Here is a 27,919-nt window from a genome sequence, read left to right as displayed (position 1 = left end):
CTCACCTGCAGCAACAAATTAGGTCAATTAAACTGCTCACTCTCTATTAACTTCTCGTCAGTTGTGTCGAAAGTGTCACCTTCTTCTCTTACCATATTCTGCATTTGTTTTCTCTCCTGCTGCGACTGAAGAGCGCTCACATTTTTATTTTTTTTTCCTGCGGGTCAGTGAAGGGGAAACAATTCATTTATTTCCACCGCGTCTTCGACGGGTGTGTTGTAGTCGATGTGTGGAGAAATGTAGGAAGTAACGTTAACTCTCCGATCAGGACACGACGAGGAGACGTTAATCTTTCAATTTCTCCTAAGAAGCCGTGATTTTCCCGGAGCGTTGACGACGCCGAACTGTTTTTGAATCACTTTTTCATTCTTTTAAAGTCGCTGTAAGTAGTTTCTTTGCTCACCTTTTTTTGGGACGCACAGGTGAAGAAACTTTTTTTTTTTTTTTTTTTTTTTAATTCCTTAACTTTGTCACTGGAGTTCGTTAGCGGCCGGAGCTGTGGGGGGATCTTCTTCTTCTGTGGTTTTAAAAGATGAATTGAGTGGGTTTGCTTGAAAGGTGAGACTTTTTTTTTGACATGTTGGTCCTGGATGTTCATAATTTGTCACCTAAGTGGGTTTATATGTCAGGATTTAAGTTAGGAATGACAGGAAATGTGGATTACAGTTGATAAAGTAGTTTCGATATTAACATGATAAGGCGGGTGAGGTTTCTTTTTACATTAAGCTGTATTTTTAACGCCTTTTACAATGTTTTTGATTGTGTGTTGCCACAGTGGGTGCAGGCAGAGAGCTGGGGCAGTGAGTTATGCTGAAGCCCGTCTCAGAGTATCAGGATGAGCACTACAGATGGAAAGGATGGAGAAGCCCGCGTTGTGCAGATCTACCCCAGGCTGTGGCAGGACACCGCTGCCTACTGTCCCCAGCAGGTCAGCGCAGGCGACACGGCGAAGGCGGTCATCCATAACACCATTGTCGCCCTGGGCCTGGACTCCAGCCAGACGTACTGCCTGCTGGAGGTGAGGGAGAGCGGCGGCGAGGAGAGGCCGCTGGAGGCTGATGACCGCCCCTTTGAGCGGGTCCTGCTGTGGCCCCCAGAGACGCAGAAGTGGCACCCTCAGAGCCGCGGATACTATTTCATTCTGCAGCAGACTAACAAGGGAGGGAACCAGTTAGGAACCTGCAAAGAGGACCATGATAACCTCTGTAACCTGTCCACTGTCACAGAGGAAAGTGTCGTGGAGGCTTTACGCCAGCGCTTCTACAAGCACAAAATCTACACGTACGCCGGCAACATCCTCATTGCTGTCAATCCCAATAAGTTCCTACCTGTTTACTACAACCCCAAGTACGTCAAGATGTACGAGAACCAGCCACTGGGCAAGCTGAGCCCTCATATATTCGCCATAGCCGACGTGGCCTTCCGCGCCATGCTGAACAGGCAGGCCAACCAGTGCATTGTGATCTCTGGTGAAAGTGGCTCAGGCAAGACTGAGAGCAGCAGCTATCTCATCCACTGCCTGACCGCACTCAGCCAGAAGAAGTACTCCAGCGGCCTGGAACGGACCATCCTCGGGGCCGGGCCGGTGTTAGAGGTAGGTGGCAAGAAGTGAAACCACACACATCAAAAGCCTGGCGTAAGCGGTCCACGCTGCGAACCCTGGTGTGGCAATATGATCTGTGTCAGAGGGTTAGTGTGACACAGATGTCAGAGAAATCCTCTGACACAGATGGAAGATTTCACAACGTTGTGGTTTTTGTTTTGTTTTTTTGCAACAAATCTGCAAATCAGACAAGAGTAGGTTTGATGTTAGAGTTTCTAAAATAATTGCCGGCACAGTTAATGCTAGTTTAACAAAAACCGTCTTTGCTCTATTTTTTTTATAAAAGAAAAAGTTGCCGCAAAAAACATGAGTACTTGCACTGCCCATTGTACAGAGAAGACAATCTGAAGTTTTTTTTCTTGTCTGAATAACAGACTAAAGATTAAATATGATACCAAACGGACAAATTACCAATTTCCTGTCGTGGGAAATTATTTTTGGTTGCTGCTGCTCAGATCTAATCACAAGTCTTGCTATGAAGAAAGCATTCTGGTTTAGCCTTCTTTCTTTTTTTTTTTTTAATTGAAAAAACGTTGCTGTATTTCCAGTTGTGACACCGCCAAGAGCTAACTCACATCAGTTTAGATGCCACGACCAGTCCTTATCTTGATAAGTGCAAAGCACCTTCTACTGCAGTCTGCATAAAGTGACATGGACCAAAAATGGTGGATCTTCACTCATGCTGGTGTGAGTTCACTGATCACCAGACACATGTTTGTGTCTCTGTAGTTCATAGAGCCACTAGAAACAGCACATTCTCCTCTCATATCCTGTTTTTTTAAGTCACGGTAATCACTTCTGTGCAAAAACAGAAATTTGCAAACTAAGAAACCACTCCCTCGTGCGCAGAACTTCCTCCCGCGTTTGGATCTCACATTTACTAAAACCAAAGAAGCACCAGAGTCTGTCGGCCGGGAATTCACTCCCTTTTGATGTGTTAGTTCGTGTCTGTGGCTGTCGGCATCAGCGGCGGCGGCGCGCTACAGTAGCAGTGTCTATAAGTAACAGGAGGAGGCGTTTGCCCACATTTCCCCCCTCGCTTTCTGTTTCACTCATCTGTTACACAATCGCACAATGTGTTTCGAGTGACAACTGACATGAAACCAGGCCAAATTCTTTTTAAGAGAAATTTCCCGCCTCTTTGGAACGTATCAGACTTTCTGTTTTATTTGGGAAAGTTTTTTTTTGCTTTAGAGAACAGATTAACACTTTGGGGGTATTAGTTCTGCACACCGCTCTTCTCTTTGCACCGTTGAAATCGATTTAAGCTGCTGTAGTGTACCAGAAAGTAGGTGTGGAATTCTTCTTCAAATTTGCTCGTGCTTTATCTCTGTATCAATACAGCCACTGACCTTTTTACACAAAGGATCTCGGCCCACTCTACTCTCAGCTACTTATGACACGAAAACCCTTGGGGCCACCCTTTCGTTAGGCAGTGACTAAATATGGATTCTGCTTTCCTCTCTGAACTAGTCCAGCAAGTTTCTTCTTAAAATTGGCTACAGCTTTAGTTTTCCTATTAACTCAACTTACTGGCCTGAGGCTTTTAAGGAAACAAAGATTTAGCACAAGATGGTTTTTTTTTTTTTTTTTAGTACTTTGAAAATGGGGAACAATCCTCCTGAAGAAAAACAGCTGGCTTCAATTTTAACCAAAGGAGGCCATACAGTTCACCAAGTGTTTATAGCAAGAAAAAAAAAATCACTGCTATAATAACAAGGATTAGTCTAGCATTGTTAATCTGTTGCTTCTGGGTTTTTTTATTTTTTTTCTCAACGTGGGATTTCCTTTTGTGTTCATGAGTCATGACTTGTTCCTTTTTATCTGGAATCAAGAAAAGAAAATGCATTTTTACTTCCTTTTTTAATTTCTATGTTATCTCACTTGACATCAAGAGAAGACACTCATATTCACTGCCCAAAAAAAAGTAATTAATTAAGATATTATGGCGATATTAAAACTGCGTTGCTTGGTTTTAAAATCAGAGAAAAACAAAATGTGTGCGGCCAATATCCAGCAGGTAACGGGACCGTGCCATTATTCAGTCGTGACTGACTGAATGACGGAGTGAGTGGTTGTCAGTGGGGGCGGCTTGTGTTGTTCGTTGTTGGTGATCAGGAAGCTGAACGGGGGGAATGTGCAGGGCGTTGTCTTTGAGGGAACACCAGCTAGAGAGAGAGAGAGAGAGAGAGAGAGAAGAGAAACAGGAACGTGTCAGAACAGGCTCAGCAAGGTCTGCTGGCAAAGCTACTCAACAAAGTATAAATCAGCTCCGCTCTCCCTCTCTCGCTGCTTAAGCCCCTTTTGTTACAAAGGCATTCTTTCTCTGCTCCCTTTTCGCTCAGCTGGGTTTAATTCAGGGAAAGTGGATTCTTTTCAGTTTAATATTTGAAACCATTCTCTACTACTTTTTTTTTATTGTTTGGCCCGAATCTTTTTCAGTATTCAGAATCCCACTTTAATCAATTATTTATTGCAAAGTCAGGAACTATCGCATGATCTTAACCCAACAAGTCGTAAAGGTTTCCAGGATATGCAAGAACTGTACATTAGTGTTGCCTTTTTCTTCTTAATTATGGTATTATTTATTTAACCTATTTCTACGTCAGTGGGGTTGAACTTCAAAGTTGACCTACAATACTCCCATTCAAACCAGTAGTAAACAGGTCCGTACACATATTATCCACACACGTGAATTGAAAACACCATAGTAAGTCAATGAAAGAGTCACTGGAAGATGTGAGTAATAGACATCAGTCAGCCATGAACTCCTCGGTGATCTCGTCAAACTTGAAACTTGTTTAGTCTGAATTCTATGAAAAACGTGAAGACATTTAAGTTCCAGTCGTATAATACACACAAAAATAAAACTGGGCATCCTTAAGGCCGACTTTTCTGGTGGCGGGCTGTCGGTGAGCGTCTGTAGCTTGGACACTGTTGGCAGTAGTCGGACCCTTGTTGCTGCCTTTTCTTCAGGTTCAGTGTCGGTCAAAGAGATCTCTCTGATTGGTTGTTTTTTCTTAGCGAACCAACGCACAAGAAGAGAAACGGTTTGTAAACGGTTTCCCAGCTTTCCCAGACTCCCAGATAGTAGTAGCTTCTCCAGTTTCCCAATAGACGTGTCACACAGATGCAGAACGTACTATAAGTTCCAGCTGGTCTTAGGCTGTAAGTCTTTGCTGTGTTCAAGTGAGGTGACGCCACAGTCGGCCTTTGTTGACAGTGTGTCCCCGGCTATAACCACTAATGTTTATGACGTTTGGTTTCTAAATAGGTACATAAAACTTTCATACTTTAATCAAATGTTTGTTCTCTATAATGTCTTGAAGTGTAATATCATAGCTCATTTGGCTAACATCAAACCTGTGTACCTTTAGCTTTGGCATTTCCTTCTTTGACAACTTTGTGTGCTAAACTGTGGTGATGACCTTCACGTTTCTGTGTCCCGGCAAACACCTGTTTCTCTCTTCACGCCACATGCCATCTGCGCTTTTCTCTTCCACGTGTTTTTCATTTCTGAAAAGAAAAAAAAAAAGTACAGGTTATTTGTATAAATCTGATAGATAAGGAATTTAAACGCTCGCTGGATCTGAACATTCCTGTGTTTCAAAGCTGCCAACGTGTGATCAGTAAAGTCTAGCGTCTGCTCAGGCATTGCCCCGGCCTGTCAGGACACGACCCTCTCGATGGAATGAAGTAGGACACCTTTTTAGAGGCTGACACGGGCTCAGTTAGGACTCTTCTTTTGTCTCTCAGAAAGATAAAATCTCAGAAGGTAGAAACTGATCTTCAGTCAGCAGCAGGAACTAATGCGTGCTATAAAAAGTGCAGTGTATGCCACAGTGACTTTGACTCGGTGGTGATCTCACCCTTTACTCTAGGGTTGCAAGAAACAATTATCTTTATCAGGACCAGTTTCTGTTTTTTTCTAGATTTTGTTTTTCAGTTTATTGTTTAGGCTAGAAGACGAAGGCGTATCATGTTTTTGCATGAACCAAAGGGAAAGTTGCTTGTGTTTCCCGAGTCCCGGTCGAAACACGAACGTATTTAATTTATAGTAACACGAAACAGAAAAAGTTTGAGTTTTAGAAACTGAGAACTTGTAATACTTTTCTGTCTTTCAGCCTTGCTTGAGCTGAAAAGGTTACCACTTATGTGACACTGCACAGAGACCCAGTCAAGAAGGAACAGTGCTAAGTGCCAATAAAACTTCACTGTGTTTATTCAGAGGCTTTATTGGCAAATGGACAAAAGACAGCTTCCCTCAGCTACTTATTTCTGTACTAATAGCCATGTCATCAAGCGTGATAGTCTCCTCCTTAAACTGCTGATTAAAACACTGACTCAGACAAATTCACCGATGCAGTCGATCCTGATGTTGTAGTTGAATTGTGACCACTGATCACCTGAAGCTGAACTGCTTTGATAAATGCAGACAAAATGCACATTAAGTATTGCGTCTCTGCTTTTACATTAAGAGACTATTATAGGAGTAACTGAATGTGCATCTACAACACAACAAGTTCATGATCTGACCAGCTTGTTGCGACATAAGGTTGCTGACAGATACAGGCCCCCTGACATCCACAAACCAAAACGATTTGCATAATAGCGGCGTGTGGATGCCATTGTATTGCATTTACTAATTTGTCTTGTTTATTTTGGCAAAACCTATGTTCCTCGTATTTCTAAACAGGCCTTCGGCAACGCCAAGACTGCAGAGAACAACAACTCCAGTCGCTTCGGGAAGTTTATCCAGCTCAACTACTTGGAAAGTGGCGTCATCCGAGGGTGAGGCGTCACCTTTTAGTTTTCCTCGCCATCCTTCTCTTGTGCTATTAGTAAATCTGCAGCACAGTGAACTGTTTATCTGCGTGGATATATTTAGTTTGTGTATGAGTTAATTTTTCTTCCAGTGTCATAATTGGACGCCCATTCCAAGGCTTCACAGGTTGTGTTGACATTCTCCTGTTGTGTGTATCTTGCAGGGCAGTTATTGAGAAGTACCTGCTGGAAAAGTGCCGCCTGGTGTCCCGAGATAAGAGTGAGAGGTATAATTAAGACTCAAACAGATGGCTTTTCAAATCCCCACAGTAACGCTCCTAACTCATAAAAATAATTAAGAATCTAGGCATGGAAATTCAACTCCACTTACACACAATTTCACCAGTTTGTCTATTGAATGTTGACATCTAATAAACGCCAGTGCAGGCAAACAACACTGAGTACTATGTGACCTCTGACCTGCAGGAACTACCACGTTTTTTACTATCTGCTGAAGGGTGCGTCCAAAGACGAGCAGGAGGAGTTTCATCTCTTAAAGCCACAGGATTATCTCTACCTCAAGCAGGTACTTTGATCCACACACTTTGCAGCAGCAGTGATAGAGGAACGGGAGAACTGGCATGATCAGTAATTTGCTGTTATCAATTGGGGGGGAAATAACTGTTGTAGTTGAACAGATCCACAGGGTCCTGGACGTGCTCAATAGTAAAGTCTAGCATGTCAAACGTCAGCTATGACTAAACATAAAACTGTAAAACTGCACTCTACCTTGCTTTAAAACCGCAAAACCACATTAAGTTAAGAATTGTGACCTATTTAAGACCACATCTTTATTAAGGTCTCAGTATTTATGCTGACAGTGTTACCCATCACATCCTGTTTATGTATGGAAACGTTTGCTGTGACTTTGCAACATGCACCACCTGCACTATCAGCAGCCTTCTTCCTCATATCACAGTGGCTTTATACATTGCCTGGCCAAAGAAATGTCGCCACCTGGATTTAACTAGGCAAATAGGTACGAGCCTCCTATTGGATAATGACTGCGTGGGCCATTATCTTTCAACTGGCAACAAGTTACTGAATCCCAACTGATGCAACGAGTGGCTTCTCATTTCTTAAACGACCATGTTGAAAAACCACGTCCCGTGGTCGTGGAAAAGATGTTAGCACTGATCGGCAAAACATTAAAACCACTGACAGGAGAACTAAATTACATCTTGTGACAATTCAGTGTTCTGCTGGGAAACATTTGGACCTGGCATTCATTCATGTAGATGTTACTTAGACATGTAGCACCCACCTAGACCAGACCAGACCAGACACCCCCACCCCATAGCAATGACACTCCTTGATGGCAGCAGACATCCCCAGCAGGACGCAGCCTGACACAGACACACACACAAAAATATAGTTTAGAAACAATTTTAAAAAAACCTGAAGAACAGCACAAGGTGTTGACCTGGCCTCCAAATTCACTAGACCCCAAACTGATCGAGTATCTGTGGGCTGCACTGGAACAAGCCTGATGATGTATGTATTTCTTGCACGCACAAATTCACGTGCAGCATGACGTACAGCCAGTATCACCGGATTAAACCATGTGTTTGTATGTCTCTGATTATACAAAAGGATTCAGAAACTACCCTATTAAATGAATGCCACCCATCATTACTTGCATTGTTTGTTCAAAATCTAGTACAACGTTGTTTAACTTCAATGATTGTACTTATGTGTCACCTCTCTCTTTGTATCTTCTCTGCCTGTTCTGCAGGAAGATCTCCATTTAGACAATGAGGAGAAATTTGGGCAGGAGTACAAGAGGCTCCATCAAGCAATGGAGATGGTTGGCTTCCTGGCCTCCACCAAGAAACAGTATGTATGGTTGTTATGACGAGCAACACAACTGGAGTAAAACTAACCAGTGTAGCCAGACACATTGAGAGAAAATGTTAACAGGAGGAGTTTCTGTTTAAAAAAAATGTGTGTCTGATTGGAAAAAGTTTGCAAATAATAATTGGTTTCCTTTCCTGCAGAGAAAGGTTTAGACTACTGGTGTAAATTATTGCCTAAATTCTCCCTCAGTGGTTCTTCGCAGAGCGTGGAGGAAGCTTAGATTTACAGAAATATTTTCCAGCCACCTTCTTTTCACTGTGCAGTAGGCGAGCGGTGTGTAATTCAACTGAAAACTGTCGAAGAGTTTCTGCTTTCTATACTCGTGTCAGTAGCACGTCAGAGCTTGTCCAGTCAAGCAGGGGAAAAATGCAGCAGCTGTGTTGGTAAGCGCCTGACACCCTCAGGGCACAGAGTGCACTTAAAAGCACCAGTAACGTAGCTTGTAATCTCTTCAGCGTGGTAATAAACATAACAGGAATAACGTCAAAGTAAACCAATCTTTTTATCATATCTTAAGTTTACAGTAGGTTGGACTAACTCATTAGCTCTTGCACTTTGCATGGGCCGCTCATTTAGGCTAGATTGATGGTAACTGCTTTGAACTACACCCCTAGATGTCCATGAAGGCAACGCTCATATATTTACAACATCACAGCAGTGTTTAGCCCTTGCTGGTTGACTCATTTTATCACATTATCTATGGCACGAAGAGAAGATGAGATGTAAATGAGGCGCCAAAAGAGACATGTGAGAGCGTGATAAGAGTTAACAAACTGCATGAACGTTTTGGAGGATGTAGTTTGTAGTGCTGTTAAACTGGATTTAATTTAACATAACAGAGTTTCTGGTGCTTAGCCAAGTCCACTGACTAAAATGGGTTTATCAAAATAATAGAAACATGTGTCAGTGCAACACAACATATTCAACGGTCTTACAAACCGCAGCCTCCAAAATGAAAACACAGTCACAATCAGCAGCTCTCTGTTGTTTTAAACAAATGCTGAATTTGTTTATGTCCTCCATGAAGCCAGGACTGTTTCATTGGAATGTATTTGTTTTGAAAGTGAGTATATGCAAAATACAGTATGTGAAAGTGTCAGGTTTGTTGCTTTATTTAAACTTGAGCCGAGCAAGTTTGTATTTGTTTAGCTTTCTCTGACCCAGTAGAAAAAGTTGTATTTCTGGCGTGAATTCACCTGCTACCACGGTGCACGGAGGAGGAGAGGAAATTATAGAAAGGTCACAACTCCACCAGTAAATGGAACAACTTTATTAGACCAACATGTTTTGGCTTGTGGCTTTTATCAGGGCCACTGCTTTCTCTGACCAAAAACCACCTTCTCACATAGCTACTGTAGAGATACTTAAACCTCTTGTTCAGTTAAAAAAATGTCCAAATTAGTCAAAAACATTTTCATTTTATTTATCAGACTGATGTCTAATCCTCATCTCTATTTTGGTTGCTTGCTAGGTGTGTTAATTTCCCCCCTAAAAACCACTTAATGCAGTCTGTTTGCGTGTGTTTGTCTTTGTGTGCGTATTTTCACTCTGCAGCATATTTTCCATGCTCTCTGCCATCCTGCTCTTGGGAAATGTGACGTTCACACTGTCAGAGAAAACTCAGGTCCTGGAGGCCGGACCTGCTGAAGTTCTGACTGCTCTGTCCGACCTGTTGAAGGTATATTCATAAACGTTCGATCACACATACAGTGCCACCAAACACCGCTGTACTATAATATGTTGAATAGAAATTATCTGTTGATCTCTAGAGGTGTGTCAGTTGACATGAAAACACTGTATTTGTTACTCCGTGACCAGAGGATGTTTACAGTAGTGTATAGTTGATATTTTTTGAGATAAATAATTTGTGTTGTATTGAAGAATTGTCTCTGTATTTCCTTTTATTTCTAGGTGAAAAGGGAACTGCTGGTGGTGGCTTTGACCAAGAGGAGACTAGTGACTGCCAACTCCACTGTGGTTTCACAGTATACACTACAAGAGGTATAATGTGATAACAGGGCTTTAATCAGTATCCCTTAAACTCATATTATTATATTTTACATGGGGACATATTGAGCTGACTCCGTCTTCCTCCCACCGTCCAAAGACATGCTTGTTAGATTAATTGGTGATTCTAATTTGGCCATAGGTGTGAATGGTCGCCTGTCTATCTGTGTTAGCCCTGCGATAGATTGGCGAGCTGTCCAGGGTGTACCCCGCCTCTCGCCCAATGACAGCTGGCATAAGCTTCAGCAACCCCGCCACCCTCCAGAGGACAAAATGAATGAATGAAAAAATATTTAGCCAGTTGTGTTTCTTGTGTTTGTACACTAAATTTGAGATTTAGTTTCTGTCAAAGTTTAATTTGCAATGTTTGGTGTTTTTTTTTTATTTTTTTTTGTTTGTTTTAGGCCACCACAATGCGGGACTCCATGGCCAAATCTTTATACAGCGCTCTCTTTGACTGGGTCGTCCTTCACATCAACCACGCCATGCTCAATAGGCGAGACATGGAGGAGTCCGTCTCTGTGAGTCACGGGATTCATTTCGGGGCTGCAGTGTTAAATAAACAACTGCAAGAAGGACCATGACAGCCTCAGAAGACAACTCTTCTCTCTTTCATGAGCTTTTAAGAACATTTTTGAAGATATAAAATGTGCTTCATACCATTGTTTCATTATTTGGCAGTAGTAGCGCGCAGCATTGATACAGATTTTACCGTCACGTGTCGAGCATGCAGCCTGTGAATTGTTCCCGTTGCTGTTCTGTGTTTTAGTGTTTGTCCATTGGCATCCTGGATATGTTTGGGTTTGAGAACCTCCAGATGAACAGTTTTGAGCAGCTGTGCATCAACTACACCAATGAGAAGCTGCAGTGTTACATCAACCAGAACATCTTCAGGCTTGAGCAAGTAGGTGTATTTAAACAGCAGGATATATCTTTCATTTTCATTATATTATTGATTAACTCTTGCCTCAGATAAAACTTTAAACTCATCTCACATTTTCTTCGTTTAAATTTGCAGCATTATAGACAGAAGAGCTGTGCTATTTTATTTTTCATGTGTCAGTTTTTCTGTTGCTTACTCACAACCTTCACCTGTTTACCTGTTACTTAATCTGTTGCTGCATCCGTGACTCAAACTGACTTACTTCTCTGACTGACACGATTATGTTAAAAATAAATTCCAGGAAGAGTACGCGTCACAGGGCATCGCCTGGCAAAACATTGACTTCACTGACAACAGTGGCTGCATTCAGCTGATCAGCAGGCAGTCAGTCGGCGTCTTCGACCTGCTGGATGAGGAGAGCAAGTAGGTGAACAGTGATTGCAACACGATTTCTGTCATCAAGTTGCAATTGTGTACACACAAACAAAAGGAATGTGTTTACATTTTCAAAAGGAGCTCTTCCCTTAGCGTTTCTAAGCGCTATATGCACATTTAGTAATAGTAATATGCTATAGTGTGGTCATGTATATTATATTCAGAACAGTTGTAGCTGCTCCTATGAAAACATTTTTATAATATCATTAAACACCAGCTTCTGCTTATGTGTGTCCACAAGCAGAGTTAAAATGAATACTTCTTATTCTGTATCATTTGCTTCAGGAAAAAACTGCAGTCTGAGCTGGCTTCAATTAATACTGGTTAATGCAATATGGTTAGTTTTACAGGGAACTCAACTCTTATATCTGAGCGCCATCATATATACACTATATATAACATTATGACCACTGACAGGAGAAGTAACTAACATTGACCACCTTGTGACAATACAATGTTCTGCTGGGAAACTTTTGGACCTGGCATTCATTCGTGTAGATGTAGCACCCATCTAGGTCAGACCAGGCACCCCCACCCCATAACAATGACACTCCTTGATGGCAGCAGCCATCCCCAGCAGGATGCAGCCTGACACAGACACACACACAAAAACCGTTAAGGAAAAACTCAAAAAACATGAAAAACAGCACAAGGTGTTGACCTGGCCTCCAAATTCACTAGATTCCAAACTGATCGAGTATCTGTGGGATGATTCACAGAGGCTCCTCCCCTCAACCCATAGGACCCAAAGGCCCCCACTAGCAACATCCTGTTGCCAGACACCACAGGACACCCTCAGAAGGCCCATGTCCATTGTCTGATGAGTCACGAGTCAGTCATGAGTTTTGGAGGCACAAGGGAGATTTACGCAATATTAGAATATAACTTTATCCGTGATCGGTTTCTAACAGTTAAAGATGATAAACATTTCTTTCCTACCTTTAACAGTTTGTCAGTATGTTTAGTCATTTCTGTTGAATATATAATCTATTCTTACTCATGTCAGTCTTATGTTTGTCCCCAAATATCACGTTCTGACCCTTTATCTGTGTCTTTAGCCTCCCTCAGGCCACAGACGCAGCCCTGTTGGACAAGTTAAAGGACCAGCATCAGGACAACCCATTCTTTGTACCCTCTCTAAATACAGAGCTGACTTTTGTCATCCGACACTTTGCTGGGAGAGTTAAATACCACATCAAGGTGGAGTATAATTCCCACAGTGCGAACATCTGCAAAAGATTTCCTTCCTACATTCGAAATTTGGTGAATGTACTTTCCATCATTCAGCTCAAAGTCTGTGTCATGCTGTGGTGTCGGCAGTAGCCTTCACAGATAAGCCAGTGTGGGAAAAAACGTGGAGAATCTCTAACCAAGTGAATGATTAATTCCTGTCAAGAATACTGGGAACATATTGGAAGGTTTATACATAATGTGAATACGCGTAAATGCAATTGAATGTTTGTGGGGAACTAGAGCCTCTCAATCATATAAGTGTTGCATGAATATACAGGTATATTATTTATTTGTTTTTTGTTCTGCAGGGTTTCACACAGAAAAACACAGAGCACATGCGCCCTGACGTCGTGTCACTCTTACGTAGCAGCAGGCGCTCGTTCCTGCATCACTTGGTTGCATCCAGCCCCCAAGCACTGTTCAGATGGGGAGTTCTCAGAGCGACCATCCGCATCCTCACGATATTTAAGAAAATGGGACGCCAGCGTGCGGAAATGGGTAGGTACCTCTTTACTTAACACGACATATCTAGAAGTCATTTGAGATGAGCCTTCGTGTTTGTAGTGTAGAGGATAGTGGTAAACTCCACGTACATGTATCATATCCATCTTCTCCTTTTCTTTCTTTTTAAAACAATGCATAGATTTAACTTGAACATGGACAGAGTTTTCTGTTCTTGTGTTTTGATCATCACCTCTGCTGACTTCACTTGAAAAAAGAAAACCAATTAGCACCATCTAGTGGACTGGGAAAAGCACCAAAAAGTTATTTATAAAATAAAAGATATCCGTGTATTGAGTCAGTTCATTAAGCCATGTAATTTCACTCAGCTATATCATTGTTCTCCCTCCCTCCCTTATTATCGAGCTTTTAAAAAGATTATACACGTGTCGTTGAAGAGATGGCCGTTGCTCTTGTGTGTTGAGTAGCAAACCCTTTTGTTTCCTGAATGACTCATCTGAGATATGCTCTGATTATAATTAACAAATAACCTGCTGAACTGTCACCAATAGCTACAAAACGAGGCTCCCGCAAGTCCCTCAGAGAGATTAAACTGAGCTGCAGCGCTATGGGCAGGTAAATGAAGTACACAACTGCATTCATGGCAGCAGCTGGAGTTATATTTGTGCTGCAGAATGAATCAGACACCCCTCTTGATGGGATCCAATTAAAACCCCTCTCTGATTTTTACAGAGAGGGCTCTCCTCTGGATTTCTCCTTTGATCGCTCTGATGAACATCCCCTTGAAGTATTTGAGGACATCTTTGCCAGTTTTGAACAGAGGAAGTAAGTGGGCCTTGTGTCCTTTGTTAAACGCACATAGCTATAATGTGCAGCTTTAAACTTTCTGTTTTCAGAGCGCTGTGTTTTATGGAGACAATTTATTTTTTCCTGTGTTTTCTGCAGGAAAAAAAGAGGCAGCCGACGGAAGCAGCTCATTCCAAAGGTGAAGTAATCTTGAGATGAATCTATTTAACATACATCTGCACATCCAAACCTTCTTTTTTTGCTTTTTGAGTGTCTCACATTCGCGCCCTTGATTTATTATGTTTCATCAAACAGAACCTCATGGATTTGCGTTCACTCCAACATATTGTTGGTCTTACGGAGCACGACCGAACCAGCAAATCCATCTTCCACCCTTACTGGAGAACCAAGCTCCCTACAGTTAGCGCTCAGTTTCAGGTTTGTCTTCTGTGTAACTTTGCTGAATTGTGTTGTTCTCTTTCATGATACCAAACTCCACATGTGGTAAATTGTAACGTCGTTCTAAAAAAATGAATTACTGGCTTTGTGTTTGACGCTTATTTTTACCAGCTGATGTAAAGACAGTAAAATCAATCAATCAATAATAATTTTATTGCCATATCAACACAGTTGATTGGAATTTGTCTTGGTGCCATTCCAGTTAAAAAGGCAATACATACATACACAGAACATACAGTACATAAAAACAATCACATAGACAATCATTCAAACCAATAAAAAGCTGTAAAATTTAAAACTTGTGGTATTTCAACTTCCCAATAAAGTGGCTTATGCAGTTCAGTAAAGTGCATTTAAAAGAGGTCATTTAGGAGCATTAAGGAGCCTAATAGTGGCAGGGTAGGTACTATTACAGAAACGGGATGTTTTACCCCTAAGGCTTTGAACTCTCCTACCAGAGGGCAGTAGTTTGAAGAGGTACCTGGCAGGGTGGGAGGGGTCATCCAGTACTTTCCGGGCTTTATGGCTGGCCCGAGTGGCGTAGATAGAAGCTACAGATGGGATTGCATGTCCAATGATTTTGGATGCAGAACGCACCACCTTCTCCAACTGCTTCCTCTCTGAAGAGGTGGTGTTACCGTACCAGACAGTAATGGAAAAGGCTAGCACACTTTCCACTGTAGCTCTGTAAAATTGGAGCATTGCATCCCTAGCTACCCCAAACTTCCTAAGCCGGCGCAGAAAGTGGATGCCTCTGGTGGGCTTTGCTTATGATGAGGTTGGTGTTGACCTCCCACTTTAGGGACTGACATATGGTGGTGCCAAGGAATTTAAAACTGGACACTCTCTCCACTGCCTGGTCATCGATGATCAGAGGGGAGTGAACTAACCTATTTTTCCTGAAATCTATGATTAGTTCCTTTGTCTTGTTGACATTTAAAAATAGGTTGTTCCCCTTACACCATACCTCTAAGGCTGCCACCTCAGATCTGTAGTCTGACTCGCAGTTGTTACCGATCAGTCCTACAACTATTGTGTCATCAGCATATTTAAAGATTTTAACATTGTCAGTTATTTGACTAGTTATTTTAAAGATATGAAGGCTTATCTAAATTTCACACATTCATTTCTTTCTATTTTCTTATTTGTCTTCAGTTGATATTTAAGCTTTTGCTGGTAGTGACTTTAGTCCTAGTCTAGTTTGTTAAAATATCTATCCCACTCTTTATGCTCAGTGCTCATATGAGATTAAAGTATTTGTTGTGTAACCATATTGATCTTGAACATGTTTACTACCTGTGTAACTCTTCATTTTGTGGATAAAGAATAATATTAATAATATCTTTACTTATATATTTTAATGATTTGCGCTGCGCTCATGTATCCCACAGGCATCCCTTAAAGCCCTGATGCAGACAGTTGAAAAATCTGAGCCGTTCTTCATTTTCTGCGTTCGTGCCAATGCTGAAAAGGTAATGTCATCTGTGTAGCATCATGCTGGTAAATTTAGTCTGACATGTTTGACTTAATAACTCAGTTTGGGAATGGTTTTCTTGTTGCTTTTACAGAAGGAGCTGACCTTTGATGATGAACTTGTACTGCAGCAAATCAAGAACACGGGCATACTGCAAATGATTCACATCCAGAAGTCTGGCTACAGCGCCAAATACACATTTAAGGTGGAGACTCCTTAAATAACATATCTGTATATTAATATACTCCAGTTAACAGTGACAACTAAACTAAATCCTGTGCTTCTCATTAAGATCTGTTTAATCTGAACTTTCTGACATGGTTTTCCTCTTGGCGACAGGAATTCGTTGAGAAGTTCAGGATGTTGCTTCCAGAAGGAACCACGGCAACTCCAGAGCACATAACCAAACTTTTTGAGAGGATGAAACTGGATAAGACCACCTACCAAATAGGAAGGACCAAGGTTAATCCCCATATCACTATATCAGTATCAGTTCCCACATCCTGTACCCATGTCTCTATTGTTAGTTGTTGGATTAAACTGTCGACCAGATGACGTGCAGGAATTCTGTTAACATTAAAATGCCTCCTTGGGTAAATGTTTATATTATCTACCACGGGAGAGAGTTGTCATTAATCAGAGGACGCTGTCACTTAACAATAACACATTGTAGATTTCCACCATTTATATAAAGTAATAAAAACACCTAAAAGCCACAAAAGCAGTAACGCAAGTACTACGGTGTAATAAAGAATGAACTGTGTAAATGAGCTTTCATCCTGACTCATGCTCTCCTTTCCATCTGCTCAGGTTTTCCTTAAAGAAAAGGAACGGCAACTTCTTCAAGACACTCTAAACAAAGTAGTCATGCGCCACATCATCACTCTGCAGCGCTGGTTCCGGTCTTCTCTGATAAGGATGCACTTTCTGCAAAAGAAAGACGCCACGATGCTCATACAGGTAAAGTTTATTTCATTATAGTGACTGCTGAATAATAAAGCAGAGCTGTGGTTGATAGTGTGACATTTCCAGTTCACCCACACAATCACACATCAATGCACTGCCTAAATGTGTGATAAAGTCGTGGACTACACATTCACACACACCTCACGAGGGAAAATTTCTTCACTCGCTGAAACGTCATACTGAGTGTAATTTGTTGGGCGCTCATGCCTCAGGCTCTCAGCGCCTTTGGCTTGCCCGCTCATTGCCCCGGCAAAAATAAGAAATGTGTCCAAAGTCCAAGAACAAATAAGGAGCATGAGAAGAGAATAAAGCTGCATAAAGAGCATTTTTGCTGTTTCAGAGGAGCTGGCGTGAGTTTTACGAAAAACAAAACCGAGCTGCTACGGTGATCCAGACGGCCTGGAGGAGTTCCCTGATATTACCAGAGAACGAACATGAGGAGAATGAAGGGGAGACGAAAGGCCGCCCTGGACGAGACAGGTACACATGCTACCGTAACTACACTGCTTCTATTGTAGGAGAACCAGCTCTTGTATTTTTTTGAATGTGCATTTTAGGAATCTTAAACCTTTTTAAGAAAATGTGCAAGTAAACCTACACGAATAGAAGTGAGTGTAGGCTCCAGGAGATATTCACTGTCATTTAAAGAATAAATATAGGATCTCAGTTGTTAACACGTGTACGTGCAGCTTGCAAGGTTGCTGTCTTTACATAAGTCAAATGAATGTTAATCCAATAAACACATTATTTATCTTTGAAACAACCATTTAAAGCTACAGAAATGTTAAACTATTTAAACCTGCAAGTTATGGCAGCGTTAATATCAAACCTGTAAAGGGCCTTTACTGAACCATTGCACATTACACCGATGGATTTCAAGCCCCTCTTTAATTTGATGGTGTGTTTTAATGCTCTTAATGGCATTAGGCCTGACCATCTGGCAGTGAGTGTTGTGTTCAGGGGCAAGTAGAATAACATTCAAATACAGCTTTATGAGCCAATAACTGTTTTAAGCACACGTGAATGAAAGAGAGAAGATTTAGCAGGACACGGTGCTTATAAAAAGTCAATCATTTGATGTGTTTGTTGCTTACAAGAAGCTGTATTTATATGTTTTTAATTAATTGGCATTGCGTTGTAGAATTCAATTTTCTTGTAGATTTTTTAATTTTATATTGAGTATGATTAAATATATAAATGCTATACAAATGCTATATTTGTGATAAGCTGCAACGGGGCAATATTGTCTCTGGTTTTAAGCAGGAGCTAAGACTATTATGTAATTCTTTGCATATCAGGTAAAACCAGATTTCATACAGATAAACACAAATATTAGCTTGTACGCTGTAGAGATGGTCTCAGCCTTGATACCAGTCTGATGTAATATCTATGCCATAACAGCTTGACAAAGAAAGATTTGAGGAGGCAGAAGAACGTGGAGTTGAGCCCCAACAGGAGCCAGCAGCCTGACTCGACAACACCGAGGGACAGGAGCAAGGAGAAACGAGAAGGCCGAGGGTCCCCTCCGCCCCTCAACAGGCCCCTCTCCCTCCCTATAGGCCCTAAAGTTGGCATTGACTTTCACTCCGGCAGCCCCTCTATGGGCAGCACGCTTCAGCGCTACAAAGATGGAGACATCAAGGAGAAGGCTGTGAGGTGGAAGGAAAGACAGAGCGAAGGTGAACCGACTGATGAATCAAGTCCTGAAATACGCAGAAGATACAGGAAAGAGGAGTTTCAGTAAGTGCTGCTGCTTCTAGGTTCATCATCGGCCACAACAATTAGCTCTGCCAGTTTTATGTTTCAACAATTTAAATGTATGTTTCTGTTTTTGTGTCTACTTCTCAATGAAAGTGTTTTATCTAAGTCCCACAATAGTCCTAGTAAGGGCTTTGCTTTTATTTCTTCCAGCCTTAAAGGGAAGTCAATGTCTGCTGATGAACTGTCCAGGAATAGCTCTTCAGGATCTGATAGCTCAACTTCTGTCAATAAGGTAACACTTGTCCTTGTGTTATTACATTATCCAAAGCAGATTCCATCTTTAATTTTTCTTCTCATAGAGTTGTCGTCAGTGTCCTGTACAGCATAAATGTTGGTGTCTCAAACTGCTGTAGTTGTGTGTACTGTAAACCTCTGCTAGGCTGACAAACATGTGCATGAAGGCTCCTTACGCATTAGTCAGAGGAGGCCTCCCAGTCTGTGCCTCATCATTTTTCCTGGCCCGATTAGGTCAGGGTGCGTTTCCGCAAGCCGAACAGACGCAAGCGGCGTTTAGCCTACGCCCGCAGTGGGTTGGTGATAAACTTTGCTGGCTCCAAGGAGAGCGAGTACTGGAGCTTTCCGCTGCCTCCCATCAGCCCCCTTGTGCCCGGCATGAAGAGCTCAGCCAGTAGCGTGGATGTCCGGGCCCTCAAATCCCAGGTCAAGGTACTGACCGGAGGGATATTTCAACTGACCACAACTCTCCTTTGCATGCACGCCTCGCATGTGTATGTCCCAAATGGACTGATTGGATAGGTTGCATTGTTCTGGGACTTCTCATTTGTGCTATGCAGCCCCGGACATGAACATGAGCTGTTGCTTTCACACACAAAGGAAATATTAAAGCGCATTTCCGAAGCTGATTTCTCACCCCCTTTTTTTATTTTTATTTGTCTCGTCACACAAATGTGCAGGAGGTCAGCATGTACAGGGCAGACTCAGAAAATGGGACTGTCAATGTGTAAAAATGTTATCACTGTGTCTTCAATTATACCTCATTTACACTCATTATAACCACTAATGTTATTATGTTATTTTTGATTTATTACGGCTAATAATTATACACAACTGACCTTAGTGACATGGAGTCCAGGTTATGGCAAAAATGTATTATTGTAGCTCTTCAAATAATGTAATTATTACTGGTATATTGTTAATTAATCTCTACAGAGCCAGTCGAATCTATTCATGAATGTATAAACCTGTGAAATCTGATTTTTTTTAACCTTGAATTTGGCAATTAAATCGTACTAACATGTGTTAGCACAAATAATATATTTAATAATGTAGGAGTAACACAAACTAATTCAAGGAAAAACAGGTCAAGGTTTAGCTGGTGGCAGGAGACTTTGCATGACGAGTAATAATGGTGACGGACTGTCGTTACTGTGGTGCTATTTAATCATGTTCATGGGGTGCGGTTTGGTGGTGGAGGTGCTGTGGGAATCCTTTTGGAAGCTACAGGTGCAGGCGCGGCCGGTGGGGAAAGAGGACTAACTCTGTCACCTGGGGGTATCAGAACATCTTTGGTTTCCAGGGTTTCTTGTCTGCAAGTTTAGTGGTTTAACTTGCAGAATATTTGTGTTTTTAACTGCAGAAACCATCAGAGCCGGATGGCTCAAGGTACAGCCTTCCACCCAGGACCTCCAATGAGGACTTGGGACAACAGGACCAGTCACCTCTCACAACCCCAGAGAGGTAAAAGCCATCACTCAGTTAATTCATTAAAAAACGATTTAGAATTGAATGTTTTTGATATGAAATTTACACGTGTTGCCTTCTTTCTCACAGGAATTGGTTTCTTGGTAAATTCCTGAAGAAGCGGGCCACCAAAAACACTGGTGACTCTCCAGTGGAAAAAAATGGTAACCGAGAGTTTAAATCATATACACATATTCCAGTGTATATGATTTAATACTAATAATTTAGTTAATGAAACTTTTTAGGGCAGATTGTAGGTTGTAAACGCCAGATGTTATAACAAATATTTTGTAACAAGTTGTGGAGGAAAGAGGAATATGATGTCATTGCTTTTTGGTCTGGTTAACAGACCTCTTCTCTTTGCTGCCATCTGGAGACTGTTTGCTCATCAACAAGCAATATCTTAAAAGTGACATGATAAAAAGATATTTTACAAAACATCCCTATTTTTTGAAGATAGTGTTTAGAGTCTATATCTGTACTAGTAAATGTTTAACCTTCTTATTCACATGTCATCTTCACATGTGACTAATAGTAATAATGATCTATCACAGTGCTACCAGCAGTCACCTTGTCCAGATACAATCCACATCCTTACCACCAGCGAAATTCAAGCGGCGGGAGGGTCGATCGTAACCCCACCATCCGAATCAGCCGGGCCACTCGGGCGCTGCAGTGTGACGCATCTCTGGACCGGGAGATCACCGACTCCAAGGAGCTACGAAACCTGGACGAGTTCCTGGGCAATCAGGTGAGATCGACACGAATTACGTTTCAGGTCAAAATGAGATCGATAAATAAATAATTTATTATACTAATTTATCATTTACATGTTAGTATGGCGTAGTTTATCAAATATAATCCTTCAATTAAATTCAAACATACGGGCCAGGGTCCTTTACGCCCCTAGAGTGGTTGTAGCACATAGTTGTCTGCCGGCAAGTCTTTCACAATAACAGCACTGTTGAGCATTGGAGGGTTTCCACTGATTGTAAAAGCTAATTTGAAACAGTTAACCCTTTATGGGGCGAGGAACCATATTTGGTAACCTCCACACAGCTTTTAAATTGCTGTGCCTCTCAGTGAGGTTTAGAAGCATGTGGTTTTCACTCGACCAATCGGTAAACATCAAGGCAACATGCTCAGGTCAAGGTCCACCTCTGCATGAACGCTGAGCATAACTGCTTTATTAGGTACCATGAAGAAATAGTGGCCTATGCATATGTTGACAAGTGCCTGAATTCACACGTATTTCAATGAGTGCCATATAAAGGGTTAAAGGAGGTGTTCAGCTTGTATTAAAACCGATGGATTTTTAAGCATTTTTGAAAAGAAGTCATTGAAGTTTTACAGAACAAATAATTAGATATTATTCCAGTTTTCTTGGGGCTCAGTGGTAGGGGCCTGTTGTTTCATGTCATATTCGTTCTCCCTTCTTTCTCCCCTCCCCTAAGACAAAAATGCCCCCGAAAAGGTTCCACTTGTTCTTAAGTTTACTCACCTTTGTCATCAGGTGAATGAGCTGCGATCGAGAGTAAAAGAGTTGTCGCGAACAGAGAGCATTTTCCTCACAGCCACCATGGAGTTCAGAGAGACCATTAAAGGCATGTACTCTGTCCAGGTCAGTAAATTTTAAATCTTCATGTAGAAGAGGAACATGATATTCATTTTTCCTTCTTTTTAAATTAAAAAAAAATGTATAACTGTACTTCTTTTGGGCGCTTTGTGACCAACAGAAGCCTAATATTGGCTATAAAGATCTGATGAAGGGCTACCATAACAAAGTGAACTCACTTGCTGGACCCAAGGAGAAAACAGAAGTCTCTCTGGTGGTCAATCTCTTCCAGTCTGTGTTGGACGGCTTCATCAGGGGGGAAATAAAACGAGTGGAGTCTGATCCAGTCAAGGTAAATTCAATACTTTCAGTCGATCTGAGAATATAAGTTACAAGACTCGGTCATGTATCTCACTTCTGTTTTTTTCTCAGAATACAAAGAAGAAGAGGAAAAAGGATAAATGTGTAAGTTGAAGATTTTTATCCATTAAGTTTATTCCGTTTTGAACGTAACTAAATAATAATCCCTGTGTGTTTCTGTACTTCTTGCGTCTCCAGTTTGATAGTCCTCTGGATCACCTGTTCAGCACGTACCAGGTGAACATTATGCAGTCGTGTGACTTGTGTGGCTCCTACATCTGGGGAATGGAGAAAGCCTACAAGTGCAGTGGTGAGTTCAAAGAGCTGCAAGACCACAAAATGTATTACTTTAAATGCCTTTATAAGAAGTGAGATATATCAAATTGAACCCTTTCTTTCGTGTTAGCTTGCCAGTTGATATGCCACAAGAAATGCCTAAACAAAATCATCACAGACTGCTCGACGCGTTGTGCCAGGATGGTAAGAGCTGACGTGTTTAAATCAAATATTTTCCTCTAAAATCACTCGATGTCTAAAGACTCTTTACATCTCTTCCTGTGTGTTCCTCTTGTCTTTCCATGTGATAGGATGACAGTGTGCCGGGCTCCCTTCACTTTGGGGTCCAGGTGTGTGTCCTCACCAGTCAAGCCAACCCCGTGCCCAAAGTGGTGGAGTTGTTGCTGATGCACGTGGAGCTAAACGGCCTCTACACTGAGGGGATTTACCGCAAGTCGGGCTCAGCCTGTCGGGCGAGGGAGCTCCACCAGCTTCTGCAGACGAGTAAGAAATTCTTTGCACTCCAGCTGACACTTGAAATGCACAATAGGTGGGAGGGAGGACTGCTAACATCCATGCATTCAACAATTTTTGTCCGTTTATCCAAAGTTGAGTTGCGGTGACGAAACCACAAAGGAAACAAATTTTTGTATCCAAGGTGCCGTTCTTTCGGTCACTAGTTTGTCAGCTTTGGAAGTGTTGAACCATAGATGAACTTAGAACTCAGGCTCCTCTTCACATCAATGGTCTTGTCCTACCTGTATCACTGCTAATACCCCGTACTTCCACCTGTCCATATCTCACTCTATTTTGCTGCTTGAACTCCTTCTCTTGGGACACCTCACCTAAACCCCAAACTTTGAGGAGCTAGGATAGCGCTAAGTTTGGAGAAAATTACATTATTTTATGTCTTTAGTAAGTATAGATAGATAGAAAATCTAATTGTATTGCCAAATCTTGTGTCATATAACTGTACAGACTAAAATATGTTTTCAAATACTAACAAAATAAACTTAATTTTCCTTCTGTGTGTTCTGTTTCACCTTCAGATCCTGAGGACGCATGTTTAGAGAACTACCCCATCCATACCGTCACAGGTCTCGTTAAACGCTGGCTCAGAGAGCTGCCCGACCCCCTCATGACCTTTTCCCTCTACAATGACTTTCTGCACGCAGTGGGTGAGTAGATGTTCCTGAGTATTGATAGTATTTTAATTTTTAGTGCGTAGATTGTTGTTTTGCGTTGCATACTTGTATTTCTGTTGATTGAGCTAAATGATTTTGATGAACAAGCCTTGAGATAGACTGGCGACCTGTCCAGGGTGTAACCCGCCTCTTGCCTGATGCCAGTGGGGGTTATTTTAGATGACAAATTAGATGGAGTTGTGTGTGTTTTAATGTGTAATAGTTGCTACTGTGTGATTTTCTGAAATCTGCTTCTGCTTCTTTAGTTTCAAATGTAAAATTATACTATACTTGATATTTAAAATTGATTGATCTCCGTGTTTCTTCACCCCCAGAGCTACCAGAGAAATCTGAAAGAATAAGGGCTGTATACCAAAAGGTTGATGAACTTCCTCCTGCTAATTACAACACTTTAGAGCGGATTATCTTCCACCTTGTCAGGTAGGTGGATCTTTTAATTTTTTCTTTCTTTGTATAATAAACGTTTGCTGAGATTATCGACCTGTGTGTCTTTTAGAGTTGCGAAGGAGGAAGAGCACAATAAGATGACGCCGAGTTCCCTTGCCATTGTGTTTGCCCCCTGCATCCTGCGTTCACCCGACGCCGATGACCCGTTCCTCGGTATGAAGGACGTGTCCAAGACTACGCTGTGAGTGCTCGCGCTGCACACTGCTGTATCTCTGCACCATCACCTTCTGTGTGCCTTTGTTAGACATTGTACGTATTTCTAAAGACGGGACTGTTGACTGTGTTGTTTGCAGCTGTGTGGAGATCCTGATCTCTGAGCAGTTCAGGCGCTACAGAGAGAAAATGCAAAATATCCAGGAGCTGGAATATGCAGAGGCCCTGGCTGTCAATCAGCTCAAACTGAAGAGACAAAACACGGTAAGAGCTCGCTAGAGGGACAAAGGAAGACGGAACATGAAACAACACCAGGGTCAAACGGCGTCTGTGTGGCTGGAGGATTACAAAGATACATATAGCATCAAGACAGCCCAGACCACAACAAAGAGGAAATGTTTACTCACACACGGAAACATGTATTGAACACTCTTGTCGAAACCTTCCTGATTGTTTGCCTCTTTTATCAGTTAGTATCAGTTACTTATTGTATATTCAGACTGTGTTATGCATTCACATATGGGATATGTATACACCAAGCATTGTTTAATCCTCATTGTAACGGTGTCCATAACATGAAAGTGACGTTTACATTGAGTATTGGTATCGTGTGTATTCAAACCACTGGCTGGAGTGTGTCACATCACATACATCAGCATCCTTGAACCGCTCATTAAATGTTGCTCAAAACTATTTGATAGTGCGAAGAAAGGTCAGAGACTCCTCAAGATATCTGCAAGAAGGCAAAAACGCCGTAACCGTTTTTGCTTCTAAATGACAAATAGACTGCTAACCCTTTTTCTGGTCGGTGCACAGGTCGTTGAAAAGCCTTCAGAGCCTCCGCAGCAAATAGATCCTGATGAAGAGATGACGCTCATAGAGAGAATTAAGTCCATCAAGCAAGAAAAGTGAGTTGAAATGGTTTAATTACAGCTAAGCTAACTTTGCGAGTGCTTTTGAGCTCAGATGAGTAGTAACATCTCACGCTGTCATTTACAGGACGAACCTGGCGTTAGGGCTGCCTGACCTGGAGCAGGAGAACTCTGACAATGAGAACCTGGACTCCTCGTCATCGATGAGCTCCGAGAGCCTAGATGAACGACTGGGCAGCGTGGATTCGGAAGGTCAGTAAGGAGGTATGGCACTTCAACCGTCATCTGGGCTTAAGAAGACAACTTGCTAATAAAGTTGATGCTGTCAAAGTTTGGAGGTCATTTGGACTCCTTACGACAGAAACATTTGCTGCTCATTGGTACGTTTTTTTGTCTTTGCATGGCCTTGGGGAGAGAGAATCTGAGCATGTGAACAGATCTTGATATTGACAAACACTTTTGGACAACACTGGAGGACACATCATACCAAATAGCCTTTTCCAACCACACTAAACTATCCACCACAGCTTCATTTGAAGCTCTTGCGCAGGTCTGCACTGGTTCTTTGTTGTCCTACCAAGGTCATACCAGAATGTTTATTTTTTTTTCTGATGTTTCTGTTTCAAGGAAAGGTGACCATGCAGATGAAAACCCAGAAACCCGAGTGCCCGCGTAAACCTCCAGACCTTGTGCCGAGAGTCAGAAGTCTCATGGCTCAGTCAGACAATGAGCAGAGAGAGCTCACATCAGGACAACAGACAGATGTTGCCCTGTCCATGTGCTTCCTGCCCAGCCAGGACCCCCCCTCCCCAGCCAACAAGCCTCAGGTCAACAGGAAGACTTTGAACGGGAGCTATGACGACCTGGACATCCCATACATCGATGAGGACAACGAAGAAGAGCAAGACAATTTGCAATGATTTTGAATATTCCCAAGTTTGTGTTAATAGAAGCAAAAAAAATAATAATTGCACTTTGTTTTATAGACTTTGCCATTTGTCCATGCTGCTATGGAAACAAAGTGCTTTGAGAATTTATATGTGTATATAATGGGAAATAATGCTGACCTCCTTCAGGGATTTTATATCAGGTCTGGAGAGACTACTCATCATTATATCAGTCTGTGATTTTTTTAACATGTCAGAATTGTACAGTACACATTTTTACAAAGCGCAAATATTGTGAGACGAGTTCTGTAGAAGAAAACGGCACAACATGACGAGAAGCAATCAAGTATACAGCTGTCTCTTTTAGTAATGATTGATACTGTGAGCTCGACTGTTGTGGTAGTAATGGGAGTTTATTGTGTTTGTGGAATGAAAATATATCATAATATTGTATATAGAGTGTTTCACCATTGTACAGATTTGGATGTTTGGGCTGACGTTGAGTGCACCTTCAGAAACCATTAGTCTTGTGTTTTCTTCCATTTTCTTGTGATATATATATACACAACTGTGACTGGTCATTGATTCAGTATACAGGAATTGCTGCCTTTTATTTGCCTTGACTGACTATCTTAGTTCACGCCACCAAGTCAACATCTGTTGATGCATTCAGTTTTTTTTTATTTGCATGTCTGTTGTGGGAATAATGCAAATTGGTGAACATCTTCCAAGTCTGACTCATGTCCCGAACTGAAATAAACAACCAATTTTCAAGACCTGTCGCAACGTGGACTGCACTAGACCTCTAAAGTTGTGCTGCCGTATCTAGCAGCAGATCCTTTAAGTCCAGCAAGTTGTGAGGTGGAGCCGCCATGGATCTAACATGTGCTCTGTCCACTACTGATGTTCATGCGCTCATTGTAGGGGCTTCCAGCAGTGGACAGAGGTGAACATGGGAACCCTGACTGGTCTGCAGCTAAACAGCCCCATACAAAACCAACTGTGATGTTTTCTGTCAGAACGAGCACTAACTCATCAGCAGTTTGGGCTACAGTAGCTTGTCTGTTGGTTTCAACTGCACGGACAAGCATTCTTTCCCCACGTGCATCAATGCGCCTCAACCGCCACTGACCCTCTTTCGGTTACCATTTTACCTTCCTTGGACCACTTTTGAGACAAGAGCTGCAGCTTTGGGGACGCTCTGACCCAGTTGTGTAGCCATCAACAATTGGCCCCTGTCAAAGTCACTCAAATTCTTCTACTTTCCCATTTTTTTCCTTCTTTTAGCATCAACTTTTAGGACAAAATATATAAATAGATCCCACTCACTGACAGGTGCCATGACAACGAGATAAAATGTGTTATTCACTTAATCAGTGATTGTAATGTTATGGCTGATACAGTATGTGTCTAGTTAAAGCAAAATTAACAGAAAATTACAATAAATTTAGCATTTAAATTAGTAATCGATTTATTTAAAATAGTTTACCTTGTGGGATGTGGATTGTGTACGACACAAAATGTAATAAGTAATCCTCGTTCATTTTTAAGACATTAATCCAAAGATTACGAAACAATGAAAAACATTTATAGGCTGATGGCAAGTGCAACATGTTCAATCTTTTTAAAAATTACTTTCACTTGATCAGAAAAAAATCCCCCTTTTTTGTCATCCCAGATACATCTGGAATATTTTTCTTGAAGGCCAAATCT

At 41.7% G+C, this 27,919-nt stretch overlaps 1 protein-coding gene across 3 annotated transcripts; it reads left to right on the top strand.

Annotated features, from left to right (window-relative positions):
* On the top strand, positions 1-26,980 carry LOC311489541 (myosin IXb). 3 transcript variants are annotated; one of them, XM_084546667.1, is made up of 41 exons: positions 1-558; positions 776-1,594; positions 6,300-6,394; positions 6,592-6,654; positions 6,854-6,953; positions 8,163-8,263; positions 9,839-9,962; positions 10,196-10,285; positions 10,696-10,812; positions 11,061-11,195; positions 11,476-11,597; positions 12,668-12,809; positions 13,151-13,340; positions 13,856-13,919; positions 14,037-14,129; positions 14,250-14,289; positions 14,406-14,528; positions 15,941-16,021; positions 16,118-16,228; positions 16,363-16,485; positions 16,834-16,983; positions 17,330-17,469; positions 18,391-18,729; positions 18,901-18,982; positions 19,219-19,416; positions 20,348-20,448; positions 20,542-20,615; positions 21,006-21,202; positions 21,965-22,072; positions 22,188-22,358; positions 22,439-22,471; positions 22,565-22,676; positions 22,773-22,846; positions 22,954-23,146; positions 23,692-23,820; positions 24,162-24,267; positions 24,344-24,475; positions 24,588-24,711; positions 25,264-25,355; positions 25,447-25,583; positions 25,947-26,085. In XM_084546667.1, the coding sequence occupies exons 2-40, from the start codon at positions 836-838 to the stop codon at positions 25,577-25,579; spliced, it is 5,361 nt and encodes a 1,786-aa protein (XP_084402793.1). In that variant the 5' UTR covers positions 1-558; positions 776-835; the 3' UTR covers positions 25,580-25,583; positions 25,947-26,085. The 3 variants fall into 3 exon arrangements, with proteins under 3 accessions (XP_084402793.1, XP_084402791.1, XP_084402792.1); XM_084546665.1 differs by having other exon boundaries at positions 2-558; positions 25,447-25,571; positions 25,947-26,980; XM_084546666.1 differs by lacking the exon at positions 19,219-19,416 and having other exon boundaries at positions 2-558; positions 25,447-25,571; positions 25,947-26,980.
* Positions 26,981-27,919: the final 939 nt, after the last annotated feature.

The sequence above is a fragment of the Chelon labrosus genome (genome assembly GCF_963514085.1).
Source record: "Chelon labrosus genome assembly, chromosome: 6".
Taxonomy (NCBI): Eukaryota; Metazoa; Chordata; class Actinopteri; order Mugiliformes; family Mugilidae; genus Chelon; species Chelon labrosus.
The sequence above is the reverse complement of the archived record's forward strand: the minus strand, read 5'-3'. Positions and strand labels throughout refer to the sequence as shown.